Source organism: Heterodontus francisci, chromosome 20, assembly GCF_036365525.1.
Source record: "Heterodontus francisci isolate sHetFra1 chromosome 20, sHetFra1.hap1, whole genome shotgun sequence".
Lineage (NCBI taxonomy): Eukaryota > Metazoa > Chordata > Chondrichthyes > Heterodontiformes > Heterodontidae > Heterodontus > Heterodontus francisci.
Genome location: NC_090390.1, coordinates 84,169,855 through 84,194,756, shown reverse-complemented (window position 1 = coordinate 84,194,756; position 24,902 = coordinate 84,169,855). Strand labels below are relative to the sequence as shown.

Genomic DNA, 24,902 nt, shown 5'->3' with positions numbered 1-24,902 from the left:
TGACTATAATTGTTGCCATATACGCTGGGTGGACAGCGCAGTGAAACCATGGGATCCATCTCCATTGTATCTGATAGTTGAGGTGTCATTTGAAATATATATATATTGACTGTGATCTGTCTGTTGCTTCATGTTTAATTTATGTTGGTTTTGGTTTGGGTGTTAAAGTAAAATTTCTAAAAGTGAATTTTTGCCTTTTTTTTATTCATTCCTGAGATGTGGGCGTCGCTGGCTGGGCTTGGCAATAATGCTCATTCCTAATTGGCCTTGAGAAGATCTGTTTGGTTTAGTTTCTTAAATTGGGGTCAATCAGTGAATTTGATTCTTTTTGCTTGTTGGCGGTCTCCAACGGGGGATCATAACACACTTCAATTCCTATTGGATCTCACCCCACCACACACTATCTCTGCAGTCTTCTCAAACCTTCCAGTAATCTCCACTCTTCCAACTCTGCTTTAATATGTGCCTTCTGCATCTGTTCCATCATCGAGGAAACGCCTTCAACCATCTCTGTGTTCTGCAATCCTGTTTGTGAACTCCTTCCAGCTTGCTACTTCCCTTGTCTCCTAAAAGACCCCTCAAATACCTACTCTTCAGCCATACTTTCCACCACATCCCACTTCAGAACATTTCATTCAGTAAAAGCCATTTAATGAAAGCAAGTTTCATTGATCCTTGTCCTCTTGTCATCTCTGAAACTTCTTCCAGCCCTGTAACCGTCCAAGATCTCGGAACTTCTCCAATGCTGGCCTCTTGAGCAATCCCAATTTTAATAGCTACACCATTGGCGGCCGTGCCTTCAGCTGTCTAGACCCTAAACTCTGGAATTCCCTCCCTAAACCTCTCCACCTCTCTCAATCTCTCTCCTCCTTAAAGACGCTCCTTAAAACCTACCTCTTTAGCCACCTGTCCTAATATCTTTACGTGGCTTGGTGTCAAACATGAATTGGACGGCAGACCCACAGGAGGCCTCTGAATTGGCCTCTCCGAAGATCTCCCAGGCGGGTACCCCGACAGTCAGAGCGGGGTCAGGAATTAGAAATGGTTCCGACTCACAGCAATTCTGCCCAAAATTCCCAAAAAAAACCTAACACAACAATCAGCACAACACTTACCATGAACGGTGTACATGTAACGAGGAAAATAGAAAAAGACACCAGGTATGAAGATTTCTTCATCACTTTTAACTCTTTCTCTCTTATTCCAAGCACTTGTTCTTCAAATGATGGCTCCCAAGCATAAAACTTCATAACCTTCAAAAATAAAAACAACTTTTAGCAACATAGCTTGTTTCTCTTTATAGGCACATTGCGGCTGCCTGAGGAACCCAATTATGCTGGGCCCCTTTATTGTGCTGGTAGTTTGCCCACAATTCACTTGGCTTTTCCTCCTAATTGTCAGGCTGCTTGACTTACTCAGTGCAGTACTTAGAAAGTGCAGCATTGTCAGAGAATCAGACCTCAAACCAAGGTCCTGGCTGCCTGCTCAGGCGGATATGAAAGATACCATCATCATAATCAAAGAACAAGGAATTCTCGCAGTCAGTATCCCTCCCACCAGCAGCAGCTGGGAATTCTGCGGTGAGTAACTCAGCTCCTGACTCCCCAAAGTCTGTCCACCATCTACAAGGCACAAGTCAGGAGTGTGATGGAATACTCTCCACTTGCCTGGATGGATGCAGCTCCAACAACACTCAAGAAGCTCAACACCATCCAGGACAAAGCAGCCCACTTGATTGGCACCCCATCCACAAACATTCACTCCCTCCACCACCGACGCACAGTGGCAGCAGTGTGTACCATCTACAAGATGCACTGCAGCAACTCACCAAGGCTCCTTAGACAGCAACTTACAAACCCGTGATCTCTACCAAATAGAAGGACAAGGGCAGCAAATACATGGGAACACCACCACCTGCAAGTTCCCCTCCAAGTCACACACCATCCTGACTTGGAACTATATCACCATTCCTTCACTGTCGCTAGGTCAAAATCCTGGAACTCCCTTCCTAACAGCACTGTGGGTGTACCTACACCACATGGACTGCAGCGGTTCAAGAGGGCAGCTCACCACCACCTTCTCAAGGAAATTAGGGAAGGGCAATAAATGCTGGCCTAGCCAGCGATGCCCACTTCCTGCGAACGAATTAAAAAAATCAATGCCCCAGACCCTTATGCTCTCACTCTCCCCTCTGCCAATTCCAATACTTGCCCATCCATTCTCTCTTCCAATCAGGGCTTCTTGTACCCATATATGGAAATTACCTTTATTCCACTCAGAATTTCATTCATTAATTTCATCCTTTGGTCCTTGTGTTTCATGTTCTTCATCTGTTGAAATAAAAGGTCAAGTTAACATTTGTTTTGCAATTAATAATTGGCTTCAAAGCCACGCCCGGGTTATATTTTACAATAACTGACAGGAGTAACTAAAAATTATTTTTCTGCTTGTTTTCTCTGAGTCTTTACTGGGGCATGGGTTACTGACACAGAATCTACAGCATAGAAATAGGCCATTCGGCCCAATAGATCTATGTTGCCATTTATACCCTAAATGAGCTCCTACCCACCCCTCTTGTTCTCATTCTGACAGCATATCCTTCTATTCTTTTCTCCCTCATGTTTATCTAGCTTCCCCTGAAATGCATCTCCCTGTGATAGCGAGTTCCACATTCTCACCACTCTCTGGGTAAAGAAGTTTCTCCTGAATTCCCAATTGGATTTATTAGTGACTAATATTTATGACCCCTAGTTCTGGTCTTCCCCACAAGGGGAAAGATCTTCTCTAGGTCTACCCCATCAAACCTCTTTTATAATTTTAAAGACCTCTATCAGGTCCCCCTCAGCCTTCTCTTTTCTAGAGAAAAGAGCCCCAGCCCGTTCAGTCTTTCCTGGGTACAGTAACTCCTTCCTTTGCGAGCTCCCCTTCTTCAGATAGCACTATAGAATCTTTTACATCCACCTGAGAAGGCAGATAGGTACTCGGTTGAACGTCTCATCTGAAAGACAGCACCTCTAACAGTGCAGCACTCCCTCAGTACTCAGTACAAGAAGAAGCATTTTTGCTGCCTCACAAGCATGCTGGTAATTATTGATTAAATATAATGAAACTGGAGAAAAACTGCAAGTTCACCATCGTTACAGTAAAGCTGTCGCTCACATTCCTCTTACTGACCCAAGAGATGGTTCTGCGTTCCCTCGCACAGATAAGAATTAAGGAAGAAATAGAGTGAGGAATCCCGAAACTAGCAGTCACAGAGAATGAAGATTTTTAATTGAGTCAAAGCAAGAAAATTAAACCCAAATTGTAACAACTGCGTGAGCTTTGAATGTCACACAGGCATTGCAAATTTACTTCTAATATTACAAACCTTCTTCATAGAATGATGTCGCACAGGAGGAGGCCATTCGGTCCACTGTGCCTGTGCCGGCTCTTAGTCCCACTCCCCTGATCCTTCCCCATAACCCTGTGAATTTTTTCTTTTCAAGTATTTGTCCAATTCCCTTTTGAAAGTTACTATTGAATCTGCTTCCACCACCCTTTCAGGCAGCGCGTTCCAGATCACAACAACTCACAGCTTAATAAAATTCTTCTCATTCTCTCTTCTGGTTCTTTTGCCAATTACCTTAAATCTGTGTCCTCTGGTTACTGATTGTCCTGCCAGGTTCTCTTTATTTGCTCAATCAAAACCCCTCACAATTTTGAACACCTCTTAACCTTCTCTGCTCTAAGGAGAACAATCCAAGCCTCTCTCGCCTCTCCGACAACAAACAACAGCTTGCATTTTATAGCACCTTTTACGTAGTAAAACATCCCAAAGTGTTCCACAGGAGCGTAATCAACCAAAATTTGACATCGAGCCACAGAAGGAGACGATAGGACGGGGATAAAAGCTTGGTCAAAAAGGCAGGTTCTAAGGGATGAAAGAGAGGTTAAGAGGTGAAGAAGTTTAGGGAGGAAATTTTAGATAATTTGTAACATACAAATAAATCTCCCCTCAACCTTCAATAAAAGCAAAATACCGTGGACGCCAGAAATCTGAAATAAAAACAGGAAGTGCTGGCAAGGTCTGACAGCATCTGTGGAGCGAGAAACGGAATGAATGCTTCAGGTCTTTGACCTTTCATCAGAACTCCAGCACTTTTGGTTTTTATTCCCCTTGACCTTCTCTGCTCTAAGGAGAGCAATCCCAGCTTCTTCACGTCTCTGTACATAAATGAAGTCCCTCAACCCTGGTACCATTCTATAAAAGTACCCCTCTGCACCCTCCTCAAGGTCCTTGACCTCCTGAAATAACTTTGATTGAGACAACTTTGAGAAGACATCTCCTTACCTGTAGGGTCCGTGCTCTACTTGCCAACAACCCGTTGATGGGGATCAGCAAGATCATGACTGCCAGCCCGGCCAAGACCGAGGGCCCCAGCTCCTGCCACAGGAAAACAATACCAACTAAAATCTGCAGCGGAGCCGACCACAGCAAATGAATAAAGTTTGTGACATCGTTCAACCTCTGTGCATCCACGGCCATCAAATTCACTATCTCGCCCACCGTTGATTCCTTGCGGGCTGCGTTGGACACTGTCAGGGCCTGTCAGTGATAAAAAAAAAACTTAATAGAGCTCTGGTTTTAACCGAGCGGAAACGTGGTCAGACTGGGCACCCTGCCTAATTTTACACCCCACTCCCCTCCCCACGCCCACCCTCCCCCAGCACGGAGCCAAATTATTGGTGAGGTTTGCTCCTATTGTTTGGTTGTTAATATTGGGCCCAGAATGCAGGCCTCATTGCAGCAAGCAGATGCATTATTGGGGTGGCCTGCAGGCACCCACAGACACACCACACCCACCCATGCCCCACACCCCCCACCCCAAAACAGCTGTCAAGGAAACAGGTGGAAGTGTCATTCTGATTTCCCACACCACTGTGCAATGTAGAGCATTGGAAATGGGGGCGAGGGGGAAGCTTGGTTGAATTCCTTCCAGGCAAGACATGTTTCTGGCTGGGTTGGATTTCAGCTCGTACAAGGGGTCAATACAGTATGATATGAATCAGGAGGAGAGTGGTCTCCTGGATTCGTTTCATTCCTCTAGGAGGATCGGAGAGGAGTTTCTCAGATTTTATCTGGCCTGGGTTTTTAATCGTTTTGTTCGCCTCTTCCAGGAGATCACATCGTCCCATTTACCCATTACCCACTGTGCTCACTGATTTACATAGGCTCCCAGCTCAGCAATGCTTCATATTTAAAATTCTCATCCTTTTTCAAATCCCTCCATGGCCTCGCCCCCTCCCTATCTCTGTAACGTCCTCCAGTCTGAAAACCCTCTGAGATATCTGCACTCCTCCAATTCTGGCCTCTTTCACATTAACAATTTTTACTGTCCCACCATTGGTGACCGAGCCTTCAGCTTCTTGGGCCCCAAGCTCTGGAATTCCCTGGCTAAACCTGTCCTCCTCCCTATCTTTCCTCCTTTAAGATCCTCTTTAAAGTTCTATTCCACCATTTCTGTCCTTCAATATCCCCGTGGTGGAGCCATTCTCTGGTACTGCACCTTTTTGTAGACGGCTGCTGTGATGGCAGTCCTGACTCGCATCCCTAGCAGGAAGCAACAATAGAAATACTGCTGCAGCAACAGCGACTGAATCAAAGCAGTGAGGAACAGCAGCACGGCATATAGATATCCCACCCAGGTGTAAATAGACGGGTCCTCGGTAAAGGAAACCATCAGTCTGTTTATTAAAAAGGGAACAGAAAATGCAGGGTAAAAAATGGTCACAGGTTAAAGTCGGCATCTGAAAGAGAAAAGCTAGGTTAATGTTTCATCAGACTAACACAACAACTTGCATTTATATAGCGCCTTTAACATAATAAAATGTCCCCAAGTTCTTCCAGGAGTGATTATCAGAACAAATTTGACATCGAGCCACATAATGTGATATTTGGACAGGTGTTGAAAGCTTTTAAGGGTCATCTTAAAGGAGAGAGAGGTAAAGAGGGGGAGAGGTTTAGGGAGGGAATTCCAGAGCTCAGGGCCCAGACAGATGAAGGCACGGCCACCAATGGTGGAGCGATGAAAGTGAGGGATACTGAAGAGGTCAGAATTGCTGGACTGTAGATATCTTGTAGGCTGTCGGGCTAGAGGAGATTACAGAGATAGGGAGGGGAGAAGCCAAGGAAGGATTTCAAATCAAGGATGAGAATTTTAAAATCAAGGCATTGGTCAACCGGGAGCCAATGTAAGTCACTGATTTACAGTGGGTGATGGATACACGGGACTTGGTGCGAGTTAGGATACGGACAGCAGAGTGTTTGGATGAGTTGAAGATTATGGAAGGTGGAAGATTGGAGGCCAGTCAGGAGAGCATTGGAATGATCAAGGCTGGAGAAAGTAAAGACATGGACTAGACACGGCTAGGCCCTGAAACAAGACGGTCAGAGAAAACAGCAAGAGATCGGGAGTTTAAATACTTTCACAAAGGGGCAGCTAATTATTTAACCACCTGTCAATATAGAAGACTTGCAACTAGTGCACTCCCGACTTCACAGTGCAGACAGTCGCACTTTATCAAGATCCTTCACAAAAAAAAAGATAAGCAATTATTTTGCAACAGAATCTTCTGACCTGCAGCCTGACATTTACAAACAGTAGCACTGCTCTCTGTTTGACCACAGGAGTTTCACACACTATAACTGCCGAATCCAGACAATTGTAGCTGTGTGCAGCTCTGGGCACTGCATCTCAGGAGGGATATGGATCGGGTCCAGCTCAGCAGATTCACCAGGGGTTTAAATGGCTCAATTACAAGAACAGGTTGCAGAGACTTCCTGGGCTGAATTTTCCAGCCCTGCGGCGGTGGGGAACAGAGGCAGATGTGGCCTGAAAATTGCAAGGCTGGCCGGCCTTCTGGTTTCCTGACCCCCGTTCCCGACATCGGCCACTTTGGCCAATGCAGGTTTGGTGTCCGGCAAGGTTTCCTGCCTCCATGAGGGGGGCAGGCAATGAGGCTCGTTAAGAGTCTTCTTGACCAGGGATCAAGGAGGCCCACTGGGATTTTCCTTCAATCATCTCACGCACCTCAATTAGATCACCCCTTAATCTTCTGCATTCAAACCTATTCTGTGCAACCTGTCCTCATAATTTAACCCTTTTAGCCCTGGTATCATTCTGGTGAATCAGCGCTGACCCCCTCCCAGGCAGATATCCCCTTCCTCAGCTGCAGAACCCAGAACTGATGATAGACAAGGGAATCAAGGCTTACGGGGTGCAGACAGGAAAGTGGAGTTGAGACCACAACCCGATCAGCCATGATCTTATCAAATGGCGGAGCAGGCTCGAGGGGCCGAATGGCCTACTCCTACTCCTGAGTCCTTTGCTCCTATGTTCCTAATTGAACCCAGTACTCCAGACAGGATCTAACCAGAGCTCTGTACAACTGTGAAATAACTGCTACTCCTTTATATCCCAGCTCTCTTGAGATAAAGGCCAACATTCCTGTCTTTAAAATTATGAAGGGATTCGACAGGGTAGACGTAGAGAAGATGGTTCCACCTGTGGGGGAGACCAAAACCAGGGACCATAACTGTAACTTAGTCATTAATAAAATCCAATGGGGAATTCATTAGCAACTTCTTTACCCAGAGAGTGGTGAGAATGTGGAACTCGCTACCAGAGGGAGAGGTTGAGGTGAATAGGATGCATTTAACGGGAAGCTGGATAAATACATGAGGGAGAAAGGAATAGAAGGATATGCTGATGGTGCGCGATGAAGAGGAGTGGGAGGAGGCTTGTGTGGAGCATAAACATCAACATGGATCAGTTGGGCCGCCTGTTTCTGTGCTGTAAGTATTGTGTAACTCCACTCACTTCAGCAGCTGTGGGCTCACAAACGTCAGCGCATCATAGAAGAGTTTATAAATGACCCCCTTGATGAGGATGTGTCGATAGGTTTTCAGAATCGACAGCGCCAGCCACCCCTGAGCTGCCTTCGGTGCCGACTCCTCCTTCTCCGACTTTTTCTTTTTGTCTCTCCTGCTCTTTTCTTCCTAAACAATGCGAGAGAAAAACAAAATTCGGAGTACGGTCAAGGACGTGACAGCGTAACACGATCTGTGCGTCCGCTTCTGCCCATGGGCTGAGAAACCTGGGTTAGCATCTGATCGTGGGACCTTACACTGGAACGCATGTCTGAAGACACGGTCTGTGGGCTCACTGGGAATTACAACAGCAACTGTTACATTCAGAACCGATAATATTTCAGTAGCATTGACACTAACACCCCATTGGAAGGGGTGGGTTTTTGCTGGGCATGTAATGCTGCCAATATATGTAGGGCGATATAGTATTGCATAGCATTTATAGCAAATGCTGATGGGATTAGATGAAGAGGAGTGCGAGGAGGCCGTTTCTGTGCTGCAAATACTGTATCATACTATGTAAAATCTCGCCCTTTCCCCCAACTCTTAAAGAAGATCTGTTTTTTCCTTTAATACAAAAGCAAAATACCGCGAATGCTAGAAATCTGAAATAAAAACAGAAAATGCTGGAAATACTCAGCAGGTCTGGCAGCTTCTTTCCTCAAGTGACTAACACGCGCCAAAGTACAATTCCACAGATGTCGCCTGTCCTTTGGTGCATCACTCAAGTGAGTTCTGGTGGTCTATTTGACTGCTGAAGGTGTCGCAAATGAGTTTGACCTTAATGTACACAGTCTATCTAGCAGGATAGGTTAGGATTGCCCCCCTTAGAGCAGAGAAGGTTAAAGCAAGATTTAACAAAGGTTTTCAAAATTGTATATGGGATTTTCGTCAAGTAAGATAAGAAGTAATTGTTTCCACAGGGAGGAGAGTCAATAACCAGATAACACAGATTTAAGAAAATTGGCAAAGGAACCAGGGCAGATGAGGACTTTCTTATTAAGCAACTAGTTGTTGTGCTCGGAAATGCACGGACTGAAAGGGCGGTGGAAGTAGATTCAATAACTTTCTAAAGGGAATTGGATAAATACTTGAAAATGAAAAATGTGCAGGGGGATGAGGGAAGGAGCATGGGAGTGCGACTAAGCAGACAGCTCTTCTGTGGAGCTGGCACAGGAGCAATGGATCGAATAGCCTCTTCTGTGCTGCTATAGGGTTCGATGAGTCACTGGATAGAGTTCAGAAGCTGGATAGAGATCAGAGGCCGGAATCCTGGCTGATTTTCCCTCCTAACCCCATAGAGCTCAAGGACAAACGTGGTCACCGATTACTGCTCTAGCTGAAATCAATCAACTCAACCAGTATGGAACCAAAGGGTTTCTTGGCCCATTTGGGTAGTATTCCTTCACCCATGTGGTCAAAGTAGTTGCACAATGTGATGCAACAGAGTACAGAAGGTGAGGTTTTGCACGTCACGTACCATGACTAAGATGTCCTGACTGGCGCTCCTGCTGAAGCCGTTCATTTGTTCCGTGTCTTTGTGAATTTCCTTTTTCCGCCTTCCTTCCAACTTCCTCTGTGCCTCCTTCAGGCCTTGCATCATGCACCGCTCAAACTCAGCCAGGATATTTTGTGTTTTATCAACCTCATTCAACTCCCACAGATGCTCTGTCTCCAGGGGTTTTCTGTATCCCTTCACCATTAACCTGTCACAAGATGCCAACGCATTAATTATAGCCTATCGCAGAATTCACAGCATGCTAAAAATCTTACATCTGGGCACAATTCCTGCCTGCAAAACCTTTCTTCCTGTTGGCACATTTTTGTTACACGTTTCTGTCAATTTTTTCCGTTATAAATTCCTACGTCTACATTTACAATTGGAACTGCCTATGTAATCATGTCACATTGTAATTACACCCTCCCACCAGTAGTAGCACCATAGCACTTCAGTTTTGCAATCCCACCCCACACTCCTCAAACTGTACTGCACAGAAACTGCTGTGTTCTCTAACCCTCTGCTTCCCAAACTGCTGTAAGTTTTGTTATTTAATAAATAGTACAAATAAGGACAGAATTTAACCCTTTAAAAATTGGGTATGTGCTTACAAAGAAGAAATTTGCAGGGCTATGGGGAAAGAGCAAGGTGAGTGGGACTAATTGGATAGCTCTTTGGCACAATAGGCCAAATGGCCTCCTTCTATGCTATAAGATTCTATAAAAATTGGGACTAATCACATCTGCACAGTGGTACAATGATACTACACCCTCTAGCCCGACTTCACCTGAAGACTACAATTAGTCTTGACTTGAGCACAAAATCCATGTTGACACTCCCAGTGCAGTACTGAGGGAGTGCTGCATTGTTGGAGATGCTGTGTTTCAGGTAATATTAAACTGAGGCCCTGTTTGCCCTCTCAGGTGGATGTAAAAGGTCCTGTGGCACTATCTCAAAGAACAATGAGTTACCCCGGTGTCCTAACTAATATTTACCTCTCAATCAATATAACTGAGAACAAAGTTAATCTAGCCATTATCATATTGCTGTCTGTGGGAGCTTGCTGTGCACAAAATGGCTGCTGTGTTTTCTACATTACAACAGTGACTACACTTCAAAAGTACTTCATTGGCTGTGAAGGGGTTTGGGATGTCCTGAGGTTGTGAAAGAGGCTATAGAAATGCAAGATCTTTCTGAAACTATACAATAGTTGCCAGCTAGTAGCCACCTTTTGACACCTTATCAAGAAGCTCAATGGCTTTAATGATAGAATCATAGAATCTTACAGCACAGAAGGAGGCCATTCGACCCATCGTGCCTGTGCCCGCTCTGTGAAAGAGTAGTTCGATTAGTCCCACTCCATCTCCTTGCTCTTTCCCTGTGATCCTGCAAACTTTCCTCCATCAAGTTATTTATCCCTTTCGAAAGTTATGATTGAATCTGCCTCCACCATCCTTTAATCCCATAGGCTTCAGTTTTGCTAACAAATGATCTTCCTACGTTGCTGAAAATTCCCAGGACCCAAAATTCAGAGAGTTTCCCTTACCTGTTAAACCAGTGGAACGTTATTTGACTGAGGAAGGATGCAGTTAATTGTGGATTCTAAGAAAAGACAAGAGACAATTTCTATTGAAACTATACTTGAATTTAAAGGCAGTTCCCGCCACATAGTGACCCGATGAACCAAAGCACAACACAGCCCATTCCCAATACTGTCTTCACGTGACAGCCACACTTCCTTACAGAGTTCGATGGAAAGCGGTTGGAAGCTGGAATTCCAGATATTGTATATTCCCTCCCAAACCCAGGTAAGTGACTGATTTAGCTCAGTACAGAGCAGGGATTAAATGTGGTTGTTATGGATCAGTATCCCATCAGGAAGAGTATTTATCCAGAGAGTCACCCAGGAAATTCTTGCTAAACTGTTAAAGACACTCTCCAGTAAGTACCTGTGACCCTCGTTCAATTTACCCAGCTTAAATTGGTTAAAATAAAGCTACTTGCTGGACACAAGGAGCCCAGGTGGGTAGACATAGCCTGGGCAAAGATCTTACAATCCATGCTGAGGAGGGAGACCGGACACCGGGCGGAGATCGCCCCTCTTCGGCAGCAGGATGATGACCGTCCTGCGCCACGAGGGGGGCATTTCCCCAGTCGCCAGGCTTTCCCACAGGACCCGCGCGTAATCGTCCCCCAGGACGTCCCAGAAGGCCCTGAGGAACTCCATGGTCAGCCCGTCCAGCCCCGTGGATTTGCCCCTCGAGAGCTGGTGGAGGGTGCCAGTCAGCTCCGCCAACGTGAGCGGAGCCTCCAATCCTTCGGCGCCCTCCGGGCTGACCTGCAGCAGGTCCTCCCACAAAACTCTGCGCGCATCCTCGCTGGACGGATCCGGAGAGAACAACGCACTGTAATAGGTACGGACCAGGAGGCCCATTCCCTCCGGATCCGTGATGGAGGATCCGTCATCGGCCAGCCACTCGACGAGATGCTTACGGACCCCCCGCCATTTTTCCAGCGAGTATAAGAAGGGTGAGGCAGGGTCCATATCTTCCAGGATCCGGATCCGCGACATCACATATGCGCCTCTGGACCCTATGAGCTGCAGGTCCATCAGCGCGCCCTTCTTCTCTTTGTACACCTGCCATGGGCCAGGTCCACGACGGCATGACCGAGGCGGGACTCCAAGTCGAGAACCTTCCTCTCGAAGCACCCGAACTCAGCTTCCCGCCTCTTGGTCGACCCCTTCACATACTCCTGACAGAAGACACGGATGTGAGTCTTGCCCACATCCCACCATAGCCTCTCCAGTCGGTCCAGAATCGACGGAACGAGTCCCGGAATCGCTCGCCCTCCAGCAGCCGGTTGTTAAAGTGCCAGTACGCGGACCCCGCCCGTGTGCGGAGCGGAGTGAACTCCGCCCACACCAGGTAGTGGTCCGAGCACGGCACCAGCCGCATGGAAGCTGCCGAGACGCGGGAGACATACGCCTGCGAAAAGTAGAGGCGGTCGATTCGCGACCCTCCTCCTCCAGACCTCCACGTGAAGGCGCTGGAGTTGGGATGGAGATTCCACCAGAAGTCCACCAAGTTGAGGGAGCTGATCAGTTTCCTCAACCTCTCACTGACGCTTGGCCGCGCTGGGGACCGGAGCGATCCCCCACCTCGAGGGTACAGTTAAAATCCACCCCCCCACCCCCCGAGGATGATGCACTCGCCGCTATCGATGGAGCTCAAGAGAGCGGACACTTCTTCAACGAAGCGCGCTTGCAACATGCCGGGCCTGGGCACATCTTTCTTTCTTTGGCCTCCTTGTCTCGGGAGACAATGGGTAAACGTCTGGAGGTGGTCAATGGTTTGTGAAGCAGCGCCTGGAGTGGCTATAAAGGCCAATTCTAGAGTGACAGACTCTTCCACAGGCGCTGCAGAAAAATTTGGTTGTCGGGGCTGTTACACAGTTGGCTCTCCCCTTGCGCTTCTGTCTTTTTTCCTGCCAACTGCTAAGTCTCTTCGACTCGCCACACTTTAGCCCCGCCTTTACGGCATACACGTTCACAAAGTGGAGCGGCACGCTACCCAGGCGAACGGCGAGGTGGAGCAAGCGGCCCGGCACTAGCTCGTTGACCCTCAAGATCTCCAGCTGAAAAGTCGGGGCCAACAAGATAGCCACCCCACTAGAAACAGGGGAGAGGTGACTCATGTAGACCCCACCCTGCCAATCCAGGAGCCAGGTGGCTTCGTCTCCCATAACCGTGTGGGTTTCCTGCAGAAAGCTCACCGCGTATCTCCCCTCCCTGAGGACTCCCCTGCTGCTGTTGATGTTGAGGCTGGCTATGGTTATCTTCATGGCAAAAGTACTTTGTAATCCGTCACCAACACCTCACTGTGAGGAGGGCGCAGAAGTGCAACTGGATTTCCACTCCCCCAGCAACCCATTGAGGAATGCATTAAACCGGCACGCCTCAACCAGTTTCACGCCCGCGCCTTTCCCCGCCTTCTTGAGGGTGGCACGGACGGACTGGATGTTCAGTGCCATATTCGACCAGCGACCAAGGGCCAGCTGAACTTTATTGTGGCAATCCCCGCATGCGGCGAGGAATTCCCGGAGGTCCGCTGTGCAGCTAAGAGGAGAATCGGTGGGAGGCATGATGAAGTCCAGCACCTCACTGGCGATGGACTCAAGGTCGTTCTCCTTGCCCCACACTGAGTCCCCATCCTCCTCCGGGACATCACCACCAGCGGCTGACACACCCTTCACATACTGTGGGGCGGGTGTCCCGGACGCGCCAGCTGGTCCCGCCTCCGTCACAATCTCACCCCCAGGATCGATGGTGGAGGAGTCCTCTCTGGGTTCTTGAATGGGATTGGAGCCGATAGGCACCAGCGGTTCAGGACCCCCATCCACCTCCATCCCCAGGCCAGTGAGCGGCCCAGGGAGACAGTAATTGCAGACTCCGGAAATCCAGCCAGGCCCGGACCGGAGGCGGAGAGAGGAGGCCATCTCCTGCCCCGCCAGCACCCACAGGCCCAGCAGATGGGGAATTACATAAATTGGCCTCTGGGTTGGGTACATCCTGGGCGGGAATGTCAGGCTGCTGGGAGGGCGGACTCTGACTGGTCTGGCCCCCCTGTCCACCCCCCACCAGGAGCCCCGACCCATCGGCCAAAGGAATGATTTCTTCCGTGGGGTCCACAGGCTCCCCCACAGTGGGCGGGCCCCCCTCCCCGGGAGTTCCCAAAGCCACAAGGGCATCTCTCCCCTCTCCATCCCAAGGGACAGAGGGTTCCCGCCCAGGGCTTACGGCCCTCATGGTGCTGGTGGCGGAGGGAGCCCAAGGACCCGCGCCAGGAGATGGGCCCTGCAACTCATGGCCCTCCTCAGAGGAGAACGTCTCCTCCTCTTATTGCCGGGTTTGGGGGGGGTGGGGGGTGGGGGGAGCTGGTGGGGTGGGGGGGGGGGTTGGTGCGGAGGCTTAGAGACCTCCATCTCAGTAGAGGCCTCTGCTTCTCCCTCCGCACCCCACCTGCCCAGGTATCTTGGGCCCAAGCTCAGCAGCGAGGCAGGTGGGCTCCCCTCGATCAGCCGTAGGGCCGAGCTCAGGCTCAGGACTTTTTTCCATGTCCAGGGGGAAAACCTTCAGGTGTTTAGTTTTACGCCGCACCCTCCTTCCACACGGACAGGTCTCCACCTCCCCACCAGAGGCCATGAAGGTCGAAGCCTCCGGAACTGCCTGTGCGGTGTTTGATACAGGTGTTGGGGGAGTAGGGGGAGGTGCAGCGGTGCCACCCTGGGCCGCGAAGTGGAGTTGGCGGCTGGAAGGTTGGGCAGTTTTTACGAACGTGCCCCACCCCCTTGCAGGTATGGCACCGTGCCCCATCAGAGGTCCAGAAGATGTGGTAGGCCACCCCCTGAAACTCAACATTAAATTGGCCCTCCAAGACCTCCTCCCGTGCCAGCTGCATAAATAGCTGGCAATGGAAGAAGCAGATGGGGGAGGAGGAGCTCACTGGGAATGAAGGGCGGGACGTTTGATAGCATGATCCACTGCACAGTGGCCCCCAGAGGGTCCACCGACAGGAAGGTTCCCCCCCACAGTGAGCCCCTTACTCAGGGCCAGGGACACTGCTCGCTCGGTCTTCAGGAAGAACACAGCCTTCCCGTACATCGTTGAGGCTGCGACAATGGCCGAGGGGCCGACAACCTCGGCCATCGTCTTAACGCAAGACTCAATAATCATATAATAAAAGCAAAATACTGCAGATGCTGGAAATCTGAAATAAAAACAAGAAATGCTGGAAATTCTCAGCAGGTCTGGCAACATCTGTGGAGAGAGAAGCAGAGTTAACGTTTCAGGTCAGTGACCCTTCATCTCTCTGCTTCCGGTCCTGGCTCCAGCTGGATTTCCAGAGTTGGCAACTACTATCTCCCCTGGGCCGCTCACTGGCCTGGGGACGGAGGTGGAGAGGGTCCTGAACCGTTCTGATGAAGGGTCACTGACCTGAAACGTTAACTCTGCTTCTCTCTCCACAGATGCTGCCCAACCTGCTGAGTATTTCCAGCATTTCTTGTTTCTACCTCAATAGTTATAATTGAGTGAGCATAACTTTTCATCTCATGCTTTGTGTCAAGATTTTAAATGGTGATGGGGCAACAGTAGCTGCTGCAGCATAGGAAGGCCTCGCCACCAGAGAGGACTGAGAAGCCATGGGGTAGAAGAGTTACACGCACTGTTTGTTGAGAGAGCAAAAAAAAAAGTGAACACAATAATAAATTGATAATGCAAACACATAAAGGATTATAGCAAAGGGTAACAGGATGAGGGAGAGGAAGGCCAGGAGGAATCAGTCTTTGTTGGTATTTACAAAAATAAAAGTCTTTTAGCTGGTCTTCCAGTTGGGAGGGTGAGGGGATGTCTTCACTTGGGACAGCTGTAAGCTGCCCAGGCACCCACCTAGAGTCATAGAGTCATACAGCATAGAAACAGGCCCTTAGGCCCATCATGTCTGTGCCAGCCATCAAGCACCTAACTATTTCTAGTCCCATTTCCCTGCACTTGGCCTGTAGCCTTGTATGCTATGGCGTTTCAAGTGCTCATCTAAATACTTCTTAAATGTTGTGATAGTTCCTATCTCTACCACCCCTTCAGGCAGTGTATTCCAGATTCCAACCACACTCTGGGTGAAAATATTTTCCTCAAATCCCCTCTAAACCTCCTGCACTTTACCTTAAATCTATGCCCCCTGGTTATTGACCCCTCCGCTAAGGGAAAAAGTCTCTTCCTATCTAACCTATCAATGCCCCTCATAATTTTGTACACCTCAATCATGTCCCCCCTCAGCCTTCTCTGTTCTATGGAAAACAGCCCTAGCCTTTTCAGTCTCTCTTCATAGCTGAAATGCTTCAGCCCAGGCAACATCCTGGTGAATCTCCACTGTTCCAGTGCAACCACATCCTTCCTATAATGTTTTGAGCAGCACTGTACACAGTACTCCAGCTGTGGCCTAACTAGCGTTTTATTATACAGCTTCATCATAACCTCCCTGCTCTTATATCCTATGCCTCGGCTAATAAAAGCAAGTATTCCATATGTGTTCCGAACCACCTTATCTACCTGTGCTGCTGCCTTCAGTGATCTATGGACAAGTACACAAAGGTCCCTCTGACCTTCTGTACTTCCTAGGGTCGTACCATCCATCGTATATTCCTTGCCTTATTAGTCCTCCCAAAATGCATCACCTCACACTTCTCAGGATTAAATTCCATTTGCCACATCTCCGCCCATCTTTCCAGCCCATCTATATCGTTCTGTAATCTAAGGCTTTTCTCCTCACTACTTACAACACCACCAATTTACGTGTCATCTACGAACTTACTTATCAGACCTCCTCTGGGCTTGAGTTGTAAAGAGAGATTGGATAGGCTGGGTCTGTTTTCCCTGGAGTGAAGGAGGCTGAGAGGGGACATGATAGAGGTATATAAAATTATGAGAGGCATAGATAGGGTAGATATCCAGAGTCTGTTTCCCATGGTAGGGGTGACTAAAACTAGAGGACAGAGATTTAAGGTGAGAGGGAGGAGGTTTAAAGGGGATCAAAGGGGTAAATTTTTCACACAAAGAATAGTGGGTATTCCGAATGAGCTGCCTGAGGAGGTGGTGGAGGCAGGAACAGTAGTGACATTTAAGAGGCATCTGGACAGGTACTTGAATGAGCAAGGCATAGAGGGATATGGAATTAATGCAGGCAGGTGGGATTAGTATAGATAGACATTATGGTCGGCATGGTTTCGGTGGGCCGAAGGGCCTGTTTCTATGCTGTACGACTCTATGACGCTATATTCATGTCTAAATTATTATTATACACTACAAACAGCAAGAGTCCCAGCACCAATCACTGTGGTACACCACTGGTCACAGGCTTCCACTCGCAAAAACAACCCTCAACCATCACCCTCTGTTTCCTGCCAACAAGCCAATTTTGGATCCAATTTGCCAAATTGCCCTGGATCCCATGGTCTCTTACCTTCTTAACCAATCTCCCATGCGGGACCTTATCAAAAGCCTTACTGAAGTCCATGTAGACTACATCAACTGCCTTACCCTCATCTACACATCTAGTCACCACCTCGAAAAATTCAATCAAGTTAGTTAGACATGATCTACCCCTGACAAAGCCATACTGACTATCATTGATTAATCCCTGCCTCTCCAAGTGGAGATTAATCCTGTCCCTCAGAATTTTTTCCAATAGTTTCCCAACCACTGATGTTAGACTCACCGGCCTGTAATTACCTGGTTTATCCCTGCTACCCGTCTTGAATAATGGTACCACGTTCGCTGTCCTCCAATCCTCTGGTACCTCTCCTGCGGCCAGAGAGGATCTGAAAATTTGTGTCAGAGCCCCTGCTAGCTCCTTCCTTGCCTCACACAACAACTGGGGATACATCTCATCTGGGCCTGGGGATTTATCCACTTTTAAGCTTGCTAAAACATCTAATACTTCCTCCCTTTCAACATTAATATGTTCAGGTATATCACAGTCCCCCTCCCTGATCTCTACACCTACATCGTCGTTCTCCACAATGAAAACAGATGAAAAGTAATCATTTAAAACCTCACCTATGTCCTCGGGCTCCACACACACATTGCCACTTTGGTCCCTAATGGGCCCTACTCTTTCCCTGGTTATCCTCTTGCCCTTAATATACTCATAAAACGCCTTAGGATTTTCCTTTATATTGACCGCCAATATTTTTTCATGTCCCCTCTTCGCTCTCCTAATTACTTTTTTAAGTACCCCCCCCAACACTTTCTATACTCCTCTAGGGCCTCTGCTGTTTTCAGCGCACCGAATCTGCCATAAGCCTCCTTTTTTACCTGATCCAATACTCTATATCCCTTGACATCCAGGGTCCCTGGACTTGATAGTCCTACCCTTCACCTTAATGGGAACATGTTGGCCCTGAACTCTCACTATTTCCTCTTTGAATGACACCCACTGGTCTGATGTAGACTTTCCTACAAGTAGCTGCTCCCGGTCCACTTTGGCCAGATCCTGTTTTATCATATTAAAATCAGCCTTTCCCCAATTCAGTACCTTTATTTCTGGCCCTTCTTTGTCCTTTTCCATAATTACCTTAAATCTTACAGAGTTATGGTCACTATCCCCGAAATGCTCTCCCACTGATACTTCTACCACTTGTCCAGCTTCATTCCCTAGGATTAGGTCCAGTACTGCCCCTTCTCTTGTAGGACTTTCTACATACTGGCTCAAAAAGCTCTCCTCTATGCATTTTAAGAAATCCAGCCCCTTTAAGCCTTTTGCACTAAGACTATCCCAGTTGATATTAGGTAAGTTGAAATCCCCTACTATTATTACCTTATTATTTTTACACCTCTCTGAGATTTGCCTACATATCTGCTCCTCTCTCTCTCCCTGACTGTTTTGAGGCCTGTAGTATATGCCCAGCCAACTGATTGCCCTCTTTTTGTTCTTAAGTTCTACCCATATGGCCTCATTTGAGGAACCTTCTAAGATATCATCCCTCCTTACTGCAGTAATTGACTCCTTGATCAACAGTGCAATGCCACCTCCTCTTTTATCCCCTCCCCTATCACACCTGAAGATTCTATACCCTGGAATACTGAGTTGCCAGTCCTGTCCCTCCCTCAGCCATGTTTCTGTGATAGCAATAATATCATAATCCCATGTGCTAATCAATGCCCTCAATTCATCTGCCTTATTAGTAAGAGTCCTTGCATTAAAGTATATGCAATCCAGCCTTGCATTTTTCACTTGTGCCTTAACAGGTCTATATTTGCTCTGTCTTCCAGACTGACTCAGCTTCTCTTCTGTATTTGGCTGTGTCTCACCCCATACTGTACCTCCACTCTGTATCCCATCCCCCCTGCCAAATTAGTTTAAACCCCCCCCGCCCCTCCAACAGCACTAGCAAACCTCCCAGCAAGGATGTTGGTTCCGTTCCGGTTCAGGTGCAACCCGTCCAACTTGTACAGGTCCTACCTTTGCCAGAAACAACCTCTTCCGATGTTGAGATAAAGAATTCCTTCACCTGGGCAGCTCCAGCTGCCCCAGGCTCCGTAGTTGGGGTGGGGAGGGAGCTCCTTATCCAAAGGTATTAAACACAGGAGCTCCCGATTGAAAAATACAGCCCCACCCAAGGTCTTCAGGTCTTTTCTACCCCCACCCCCAACAATCAATGAAAAAGACTTCAATGTGAAACAAACTCACAGAAGGGCTTCCAGTTCTCTGCCTTCCTTTGTTGCCAGTGTGGAAAAACCTTTCTTTCAATCTCAGTCTCTCCCGCTCCAGCAGCACCTCATGCAACTGACTGCAACACTGTCAGCTGTTCCTTGTTGCTGCAATCAGCAGTCAGCAATAAAATTAGGCAGCAGCCAACCCCATGCTGTACCTGTCCTGGAAGTGTTTGATGGGACAGTGTAGAGGGAGCTTTACTTTGCCTTGTTCCTTTGATCAAAAGTGTTCTGTTCCCAGCACTAATGCCCTCACATTGATGAGAAAGGAAGTTTACTCAGGTAGAAATTGTAAAACTAACCATCTTGGCAGCAGCTTTATCTTCTGATGATACATCGGAAATGCAGGAGATGACAAATGAGATGCATTCAAGACCATAAGAGATGCAAAACAACGAGAACCGTGGCAAATCAGGAGGGCTACCCTGTGGAGGAGTGAGAGAACAGGGAAAACACAATCAGTAGGTTAACATCATTGCTCAGCATCTACATCAGCAGTGAAAGGAAACAAGTGTACTTCGAATCATAGAATGATCCAGCACAGAAAAAGTTTATTCAGCCCATCATAAATAAAAACAGTAAATGCTGGAAATACTCAGCCGGCCCAGCAGCATCTGTGGAGAGGGAAACAAGAGATAACGTTTCAGGTCAATGACCTTTCATCCGAACTGAAACATTAACTCTGTTTCCCGCTCCAAAGATGCTGTCTGACTTGCTGAATATTTCCAGAATAAACTGTTTTTATTTCGGATTTCCAGCATCTGCAGTATTTTGCTCTTCTATTCAACCCATCGAGCCTGTGCTGGCTCTTTGATAGAGCTATCCAATTAGTCCCACTCCCCCCCCCTGCTCTTCCCCCATAGCCCTGCAAACGTATCCTTTTCAAGTATTTATCCAATTCTCTTTTGAAAGTTCCTATTGAATTTGCTTCCATTGCCCTTTCAGGCAGCACATTCCAGATCAAAGCAACTCCATGCGTGGAATTTTTCTCCTCATGTTGCTCTAATTCTTTTGTCTATTAAATTAAATCAGTGTCCTCTGAATACTGCCCCTTCTCCTTCGTTACTCTGTCAGAATGGTTCATAATTTTGAACACCCCTATAGAACAATCCCAGCTTCTCCACAGTCTCTTTCACATAACCAAAGTCCCTCATCCCAGGTACCATTCTGGCAAATACTTGCACACGGTTTGAAGAGGTGTGAGTGGTGAGTGATATAATAGTCGCTAGGATTACAGCTATCGGCTGTCAGTGGGGCAACATCTAAAACCGAGGAGGTTCCCATGTTGAGTTTAATTATTGGGGTATCCACCCAGCAGTGTACATTGCCCCCTGCCGTGATTTGGTGCTGATTTGACGTTCTGCTCTTCGCTGGATTTATACTGATAGGAGGAGTTCATATTTAGGATCGATGCCCAGCTCTCTGCAACAGTGTAACGGAATGTTATTCTGCAGGCTATTCCTAAACTGGTCCTTTTCACCCCCCCTTCTCCTTCAGGCCCTGACTCTGGCCAGGTAGAGCTCCCATGGCACTGGGCACTCTCTAACTCCTCGTCCAAGTGATCCTCCCTCATGTCCGAGCACTGGCAGTCTATTCGATCAAAGCCACGTTACAACAAAAACTGAACTTCAAAAAGCATTTAATTGGCTGTAAAGTGCTTTGGGACATCCTGTGGTTGTGTAATGTGCAACAGCAAAACAAGACTTTCTTTCTATTCAAGTGGCTCAAAAGGCAATTTTGACATCCCAACTGCTTCTAAGATTATCTAACTCAGTGGGAATGAATTTTTAAACTGTTCCAGCAGTCACTGAGGGATGAAAAAAAGTATTCCTTGCACACGGTAAATACTATTTGGACTGGAATGGAAAATGGACAATAACTGATCAACCGCTCGTGGGATATGTCCACTGACTTCAGTGGACAGGGAAATTGGGTGGGGGGGGGGTGGCGGGTGTTGTTTACAACAGGCTGCCAATCTGCCAATGCCCATTTGCCGCATCCCACTGCACTCATTTCCCCCCGTCCCTCACTGTAGCCATGATTATACCAGGAGTTCTCACCTCTTTAATGGTCAGTCTGATTAGAGTCTGCAGCATAAAAATGCCACACAGGGTGGACAACAGCCAGAAGATGAAGAGGTAAGGGGAGTTCTTGTCGTTGGTTCGTTTTCTGCTCTCGTGGATCAGCAATATCATTAGCTATAAAATGGAAAACATCAAGTCACAAAGCCGCCCCGAATAGCAATCTCAGTACGTCAGAGGAAACAGCTCTGCTTTCCACCGCCCTCTCAGGCAGTGCATTCCAGATCACAACAACTCACTGCGGGAAAATATTTCTCCCCTTTGCCAATTATCTGAAATCTGTCCCCGTTAGTTATCAACTCTCCTGGCAGTGAAAACAGTTTCTTTCTATTCATTCCATCATAATATTGAACCCCTGGGTCTCTCCACATAACCAAAGTCCCTGGTCCCAATTTGGTAAATTTTCTCTGTACCCTCTCTAAGGCTTTTGAGCGTGTGTGTTGTAACAGGGATAAAATAGCAGGCAGACGTGGGCAGCACAGTGCCAGCCATGGCTCAGGGAGTAGCTTTCTCACCTCTGAGTCATAAGTTTGTGGGTTCAAGTCCCACTCCAGAGACTTGAGCACATATTCCAGGCTGACACTCCCAGTACATTATTGAGGGATCTTAATGGTGAGATTTCGCTCCTGAAAGGCAATCCCAATGGTAACACCCTCTCAATAAGGCTCTCAGCGGTCGTTGTGTTTACTTCTCTTTGATGACACAATTGCATGCAACATGAAACGTATTTGCTTCTTACCCAAGTTCCTGCATAAATGGAAGGGTTCACATACAGAACCAGAGGGTTCAGTTTCTCAGGTGTGGGGTCCCTAAAGTTCCCGAAGTCTTCCATCACTGTGATAATCAACTCAATCACAGAGGTCAGAAACAGCAGGAAAACAAGGGCCTATGGGTGGGGAAAAAGAACAAGATTACTCAGCATTATTCATTCAGTAATGTCCCTGTTCTCTGGGGTTGAGTACTACAGAACCCAGATTGTAAAGCAATTTCCCCCCACCTTCCCCCCTTGTCCCGATGGGAAGGTTCCGACTCTTTCCTACATTCGGTTTCACAGACACCTGTAGGCTTGTGGTGTCTCACTAAATGGTGATAGGCTGCTGTTTGTCTCAATGGTTCTCAGATGCTGCCAGACCTGCTGGGTGTTTGCAGCAGCTTTTTTTATTTCGCCTATATTTTGCTTTTACAGATCATTTACTTTGAGGATCACAAATATTTATAAAATGAAAATAATTTTCTGAGTACTGTGTCACAAGACTGCTTACACAATCCTGAAAATGGGGAGGTGGTGGCGACATAGTATTCTCACTGGACCAGTAACCCAGAGACCCAGGGTATTTCTCTGGGGACAAGGGTTCGAATCCCACCACAACAGAAGGTGGAATGTGAATTCAATTAATAAATCTGGAATTAAAAGCTCGTCTAATGATGGCCATGAAACCATTGTCGATTGTTGTAAAAGCCCATCTGGTTCACTAATGTCCTTTGGGAAGGAAATCTGCTGTCCTTACCTGGTCTGGCCTACATGTGACTCCAGACACACAGCAATGTGGTTGACTCTTAAATGCCCTCTGAAATGGACGAGCAAGCCACTCAGTTGTATCTAACTGCTACGAAGTCAATAAAACAGAATGAAATCGGACAGACAACCCGGCATCGACCTACACACCGGAAATGACAACGGCAAACCCAGTCCTGTCGACCCTGCAAAGTCCTCCTTACTAACGTCTGGGGGCTTGTGCCAAAGTTGGGAGAGCTGTCCCACAGACTAGTCAAGCAACAGCCTGATATAGTCATACTCATAGAATCACTACCTTACAGACAATGTTCCAGACACCGCCCTCACTATCCCTGGGTATGTCCTGTCCCACCAGCAGGACAGAACCAGCAGAGGTGGCGGCACAGTGGTATACAGTCGGGAGGGAGTTGCCCTGGGAGTCCTCAACATCAACTCCGAACCCAATAAAGTCTCATGGCATCAGGTCAAACATGGGAAAGGAAACCTCCTGCTGATTACCACCTACCGCCCTCCCTCAGCTGATGACTCAGTACTCCTCCATGTTGATCACACTTGGTGAAGCACTGAGGGTGGCAAGGGCACAGAATGTACTCTGGGTGGGGGACTTCAATGTCCATCACCAAGAGTGGCTTGGTAGCACCACTACTGACCGAGCTGGCTGAGTCCTAAAGGACATATCTGCTAGACTGGGTATCCGGCAGGAGGTGAGGGAACCAACACGAGGGAAAAACATACTTGTCCTTGTCCTCACCAAGCTGCCTGCCGCAGATGCATCCGTTCATGACAGTATTGGTAGGAGTGACCACGCATAGTCCTTGTGGAGACGAAGTCCTGTCTTCACATTGAGGATACCCTCTATCGTGTTGTGTGGCACCACAACCGTGCTAAATGGGATAGATTTCAAACAGATCTAGCAATGCAAAACTGGGCATCCATGAGGCGCTGTGGGTCATCAGCAGCAGCAGAATTGTACTCAACCACAATCTGTAACCTCATGGCCCGGCATATCCCCCACTCTACCATTACCATCAAGCCAGGCGACCAACCCTGGTTCAATGAAGAGTGCAGGAGGGCATGCCAGGAGCAGCACCAGGCATACCTCAAAATGTGGTGTCAGCCTGGTGAAGCTGCAACACAGGGCTACTTGCGTGTCAAACTGCATAAGCAGCATGCGATAGACAGAGCTAAGCGATCCCATAACCAACGGATCAGATCTAAGCTCTGCAGTCCTGCCACATCCAGCGCTGAATACTGGTGGACAATTAAACAACTAACTGGAGGAGGTGACTCCACAAATATCCCCATCCTCAATGATGGGGGAGCCCAGCACATCAGTGCGAAAGTTAAGGCTGAAGCATTTGCAACAATCTTCAGCCAGAAATGCTGAGTTGATGATCCATCTCGGCCTCCTCCTGAAGTCCCCAACATCACAGATGCCAGACTTCAGCCAATTTGATTCACTCTGCGTGATATCAAGAAACGACTGAAGGCACTGGATACTGCAAAAGCTATGGGCCCTGACAATATTCCAGCAATAGTACTGAAGACCTGTGCTCCAGAACTTGCCGCGCCCCTAGCCAAGCTGTTCCAGTACAGCTACAACACTGGCATCTACCCGGCAATGT

General features: G+C 47.8%; 1 protein-coding gene across 2 annotated transcripts in view; it reads right to left on the bottom strand.

Annotated features, from left to right (window-relative positions):
* Positions 1-24,902, bottom strand: part of abcc2 (ATP-binding cassette, sub-family C (CFTR/MRP), member 2) — a 108,518-nt gene that overhangs the window by 67,472 nt on the left and 16,144 nt on the right. For both annotated transcript variants that reach the window (XM_068053164.1, XM_068053165.1), the window contains exons 3-12: positions 22,501-22,647; positions 21,741-21,878; positions 19,983-20,105; positions 10,957-11,012; positions 9,393-9,618; positions 7,863-8,041; positions 5,550-5,727; positions 4,334-4,588; positions 2,265-2,330; positions 1,116-1,253 (exon numbers count right to left, since the gene is read on the bottom strand). In XM_068053164.1, coding sequence (XP_067909265.1) covers positions 1,116-1,253; positions 2,265-2,330; positions 4,334-4,588; positions 5,550-5,727; positions 7,863-8,041; positions 9,393-9,618; positions 10,957-11,012; positions 19,983-20,105; positions 21,741-21,878; positions 22,501-22,647 — 1,506 coding nt within the window. The remainder of the gene's footprint in view (positions 1-1,115; positions 1,254-2,264; positions 2,331-4,333; positions 4,589-5,549; positions 5,728-7,862; positions 8,042-9,392; positions 9,619-10,956; positions 11,013-19,982; positions 20,106-21,740; positions 21,879-22,500; positions 22,648-24,902) is intronic.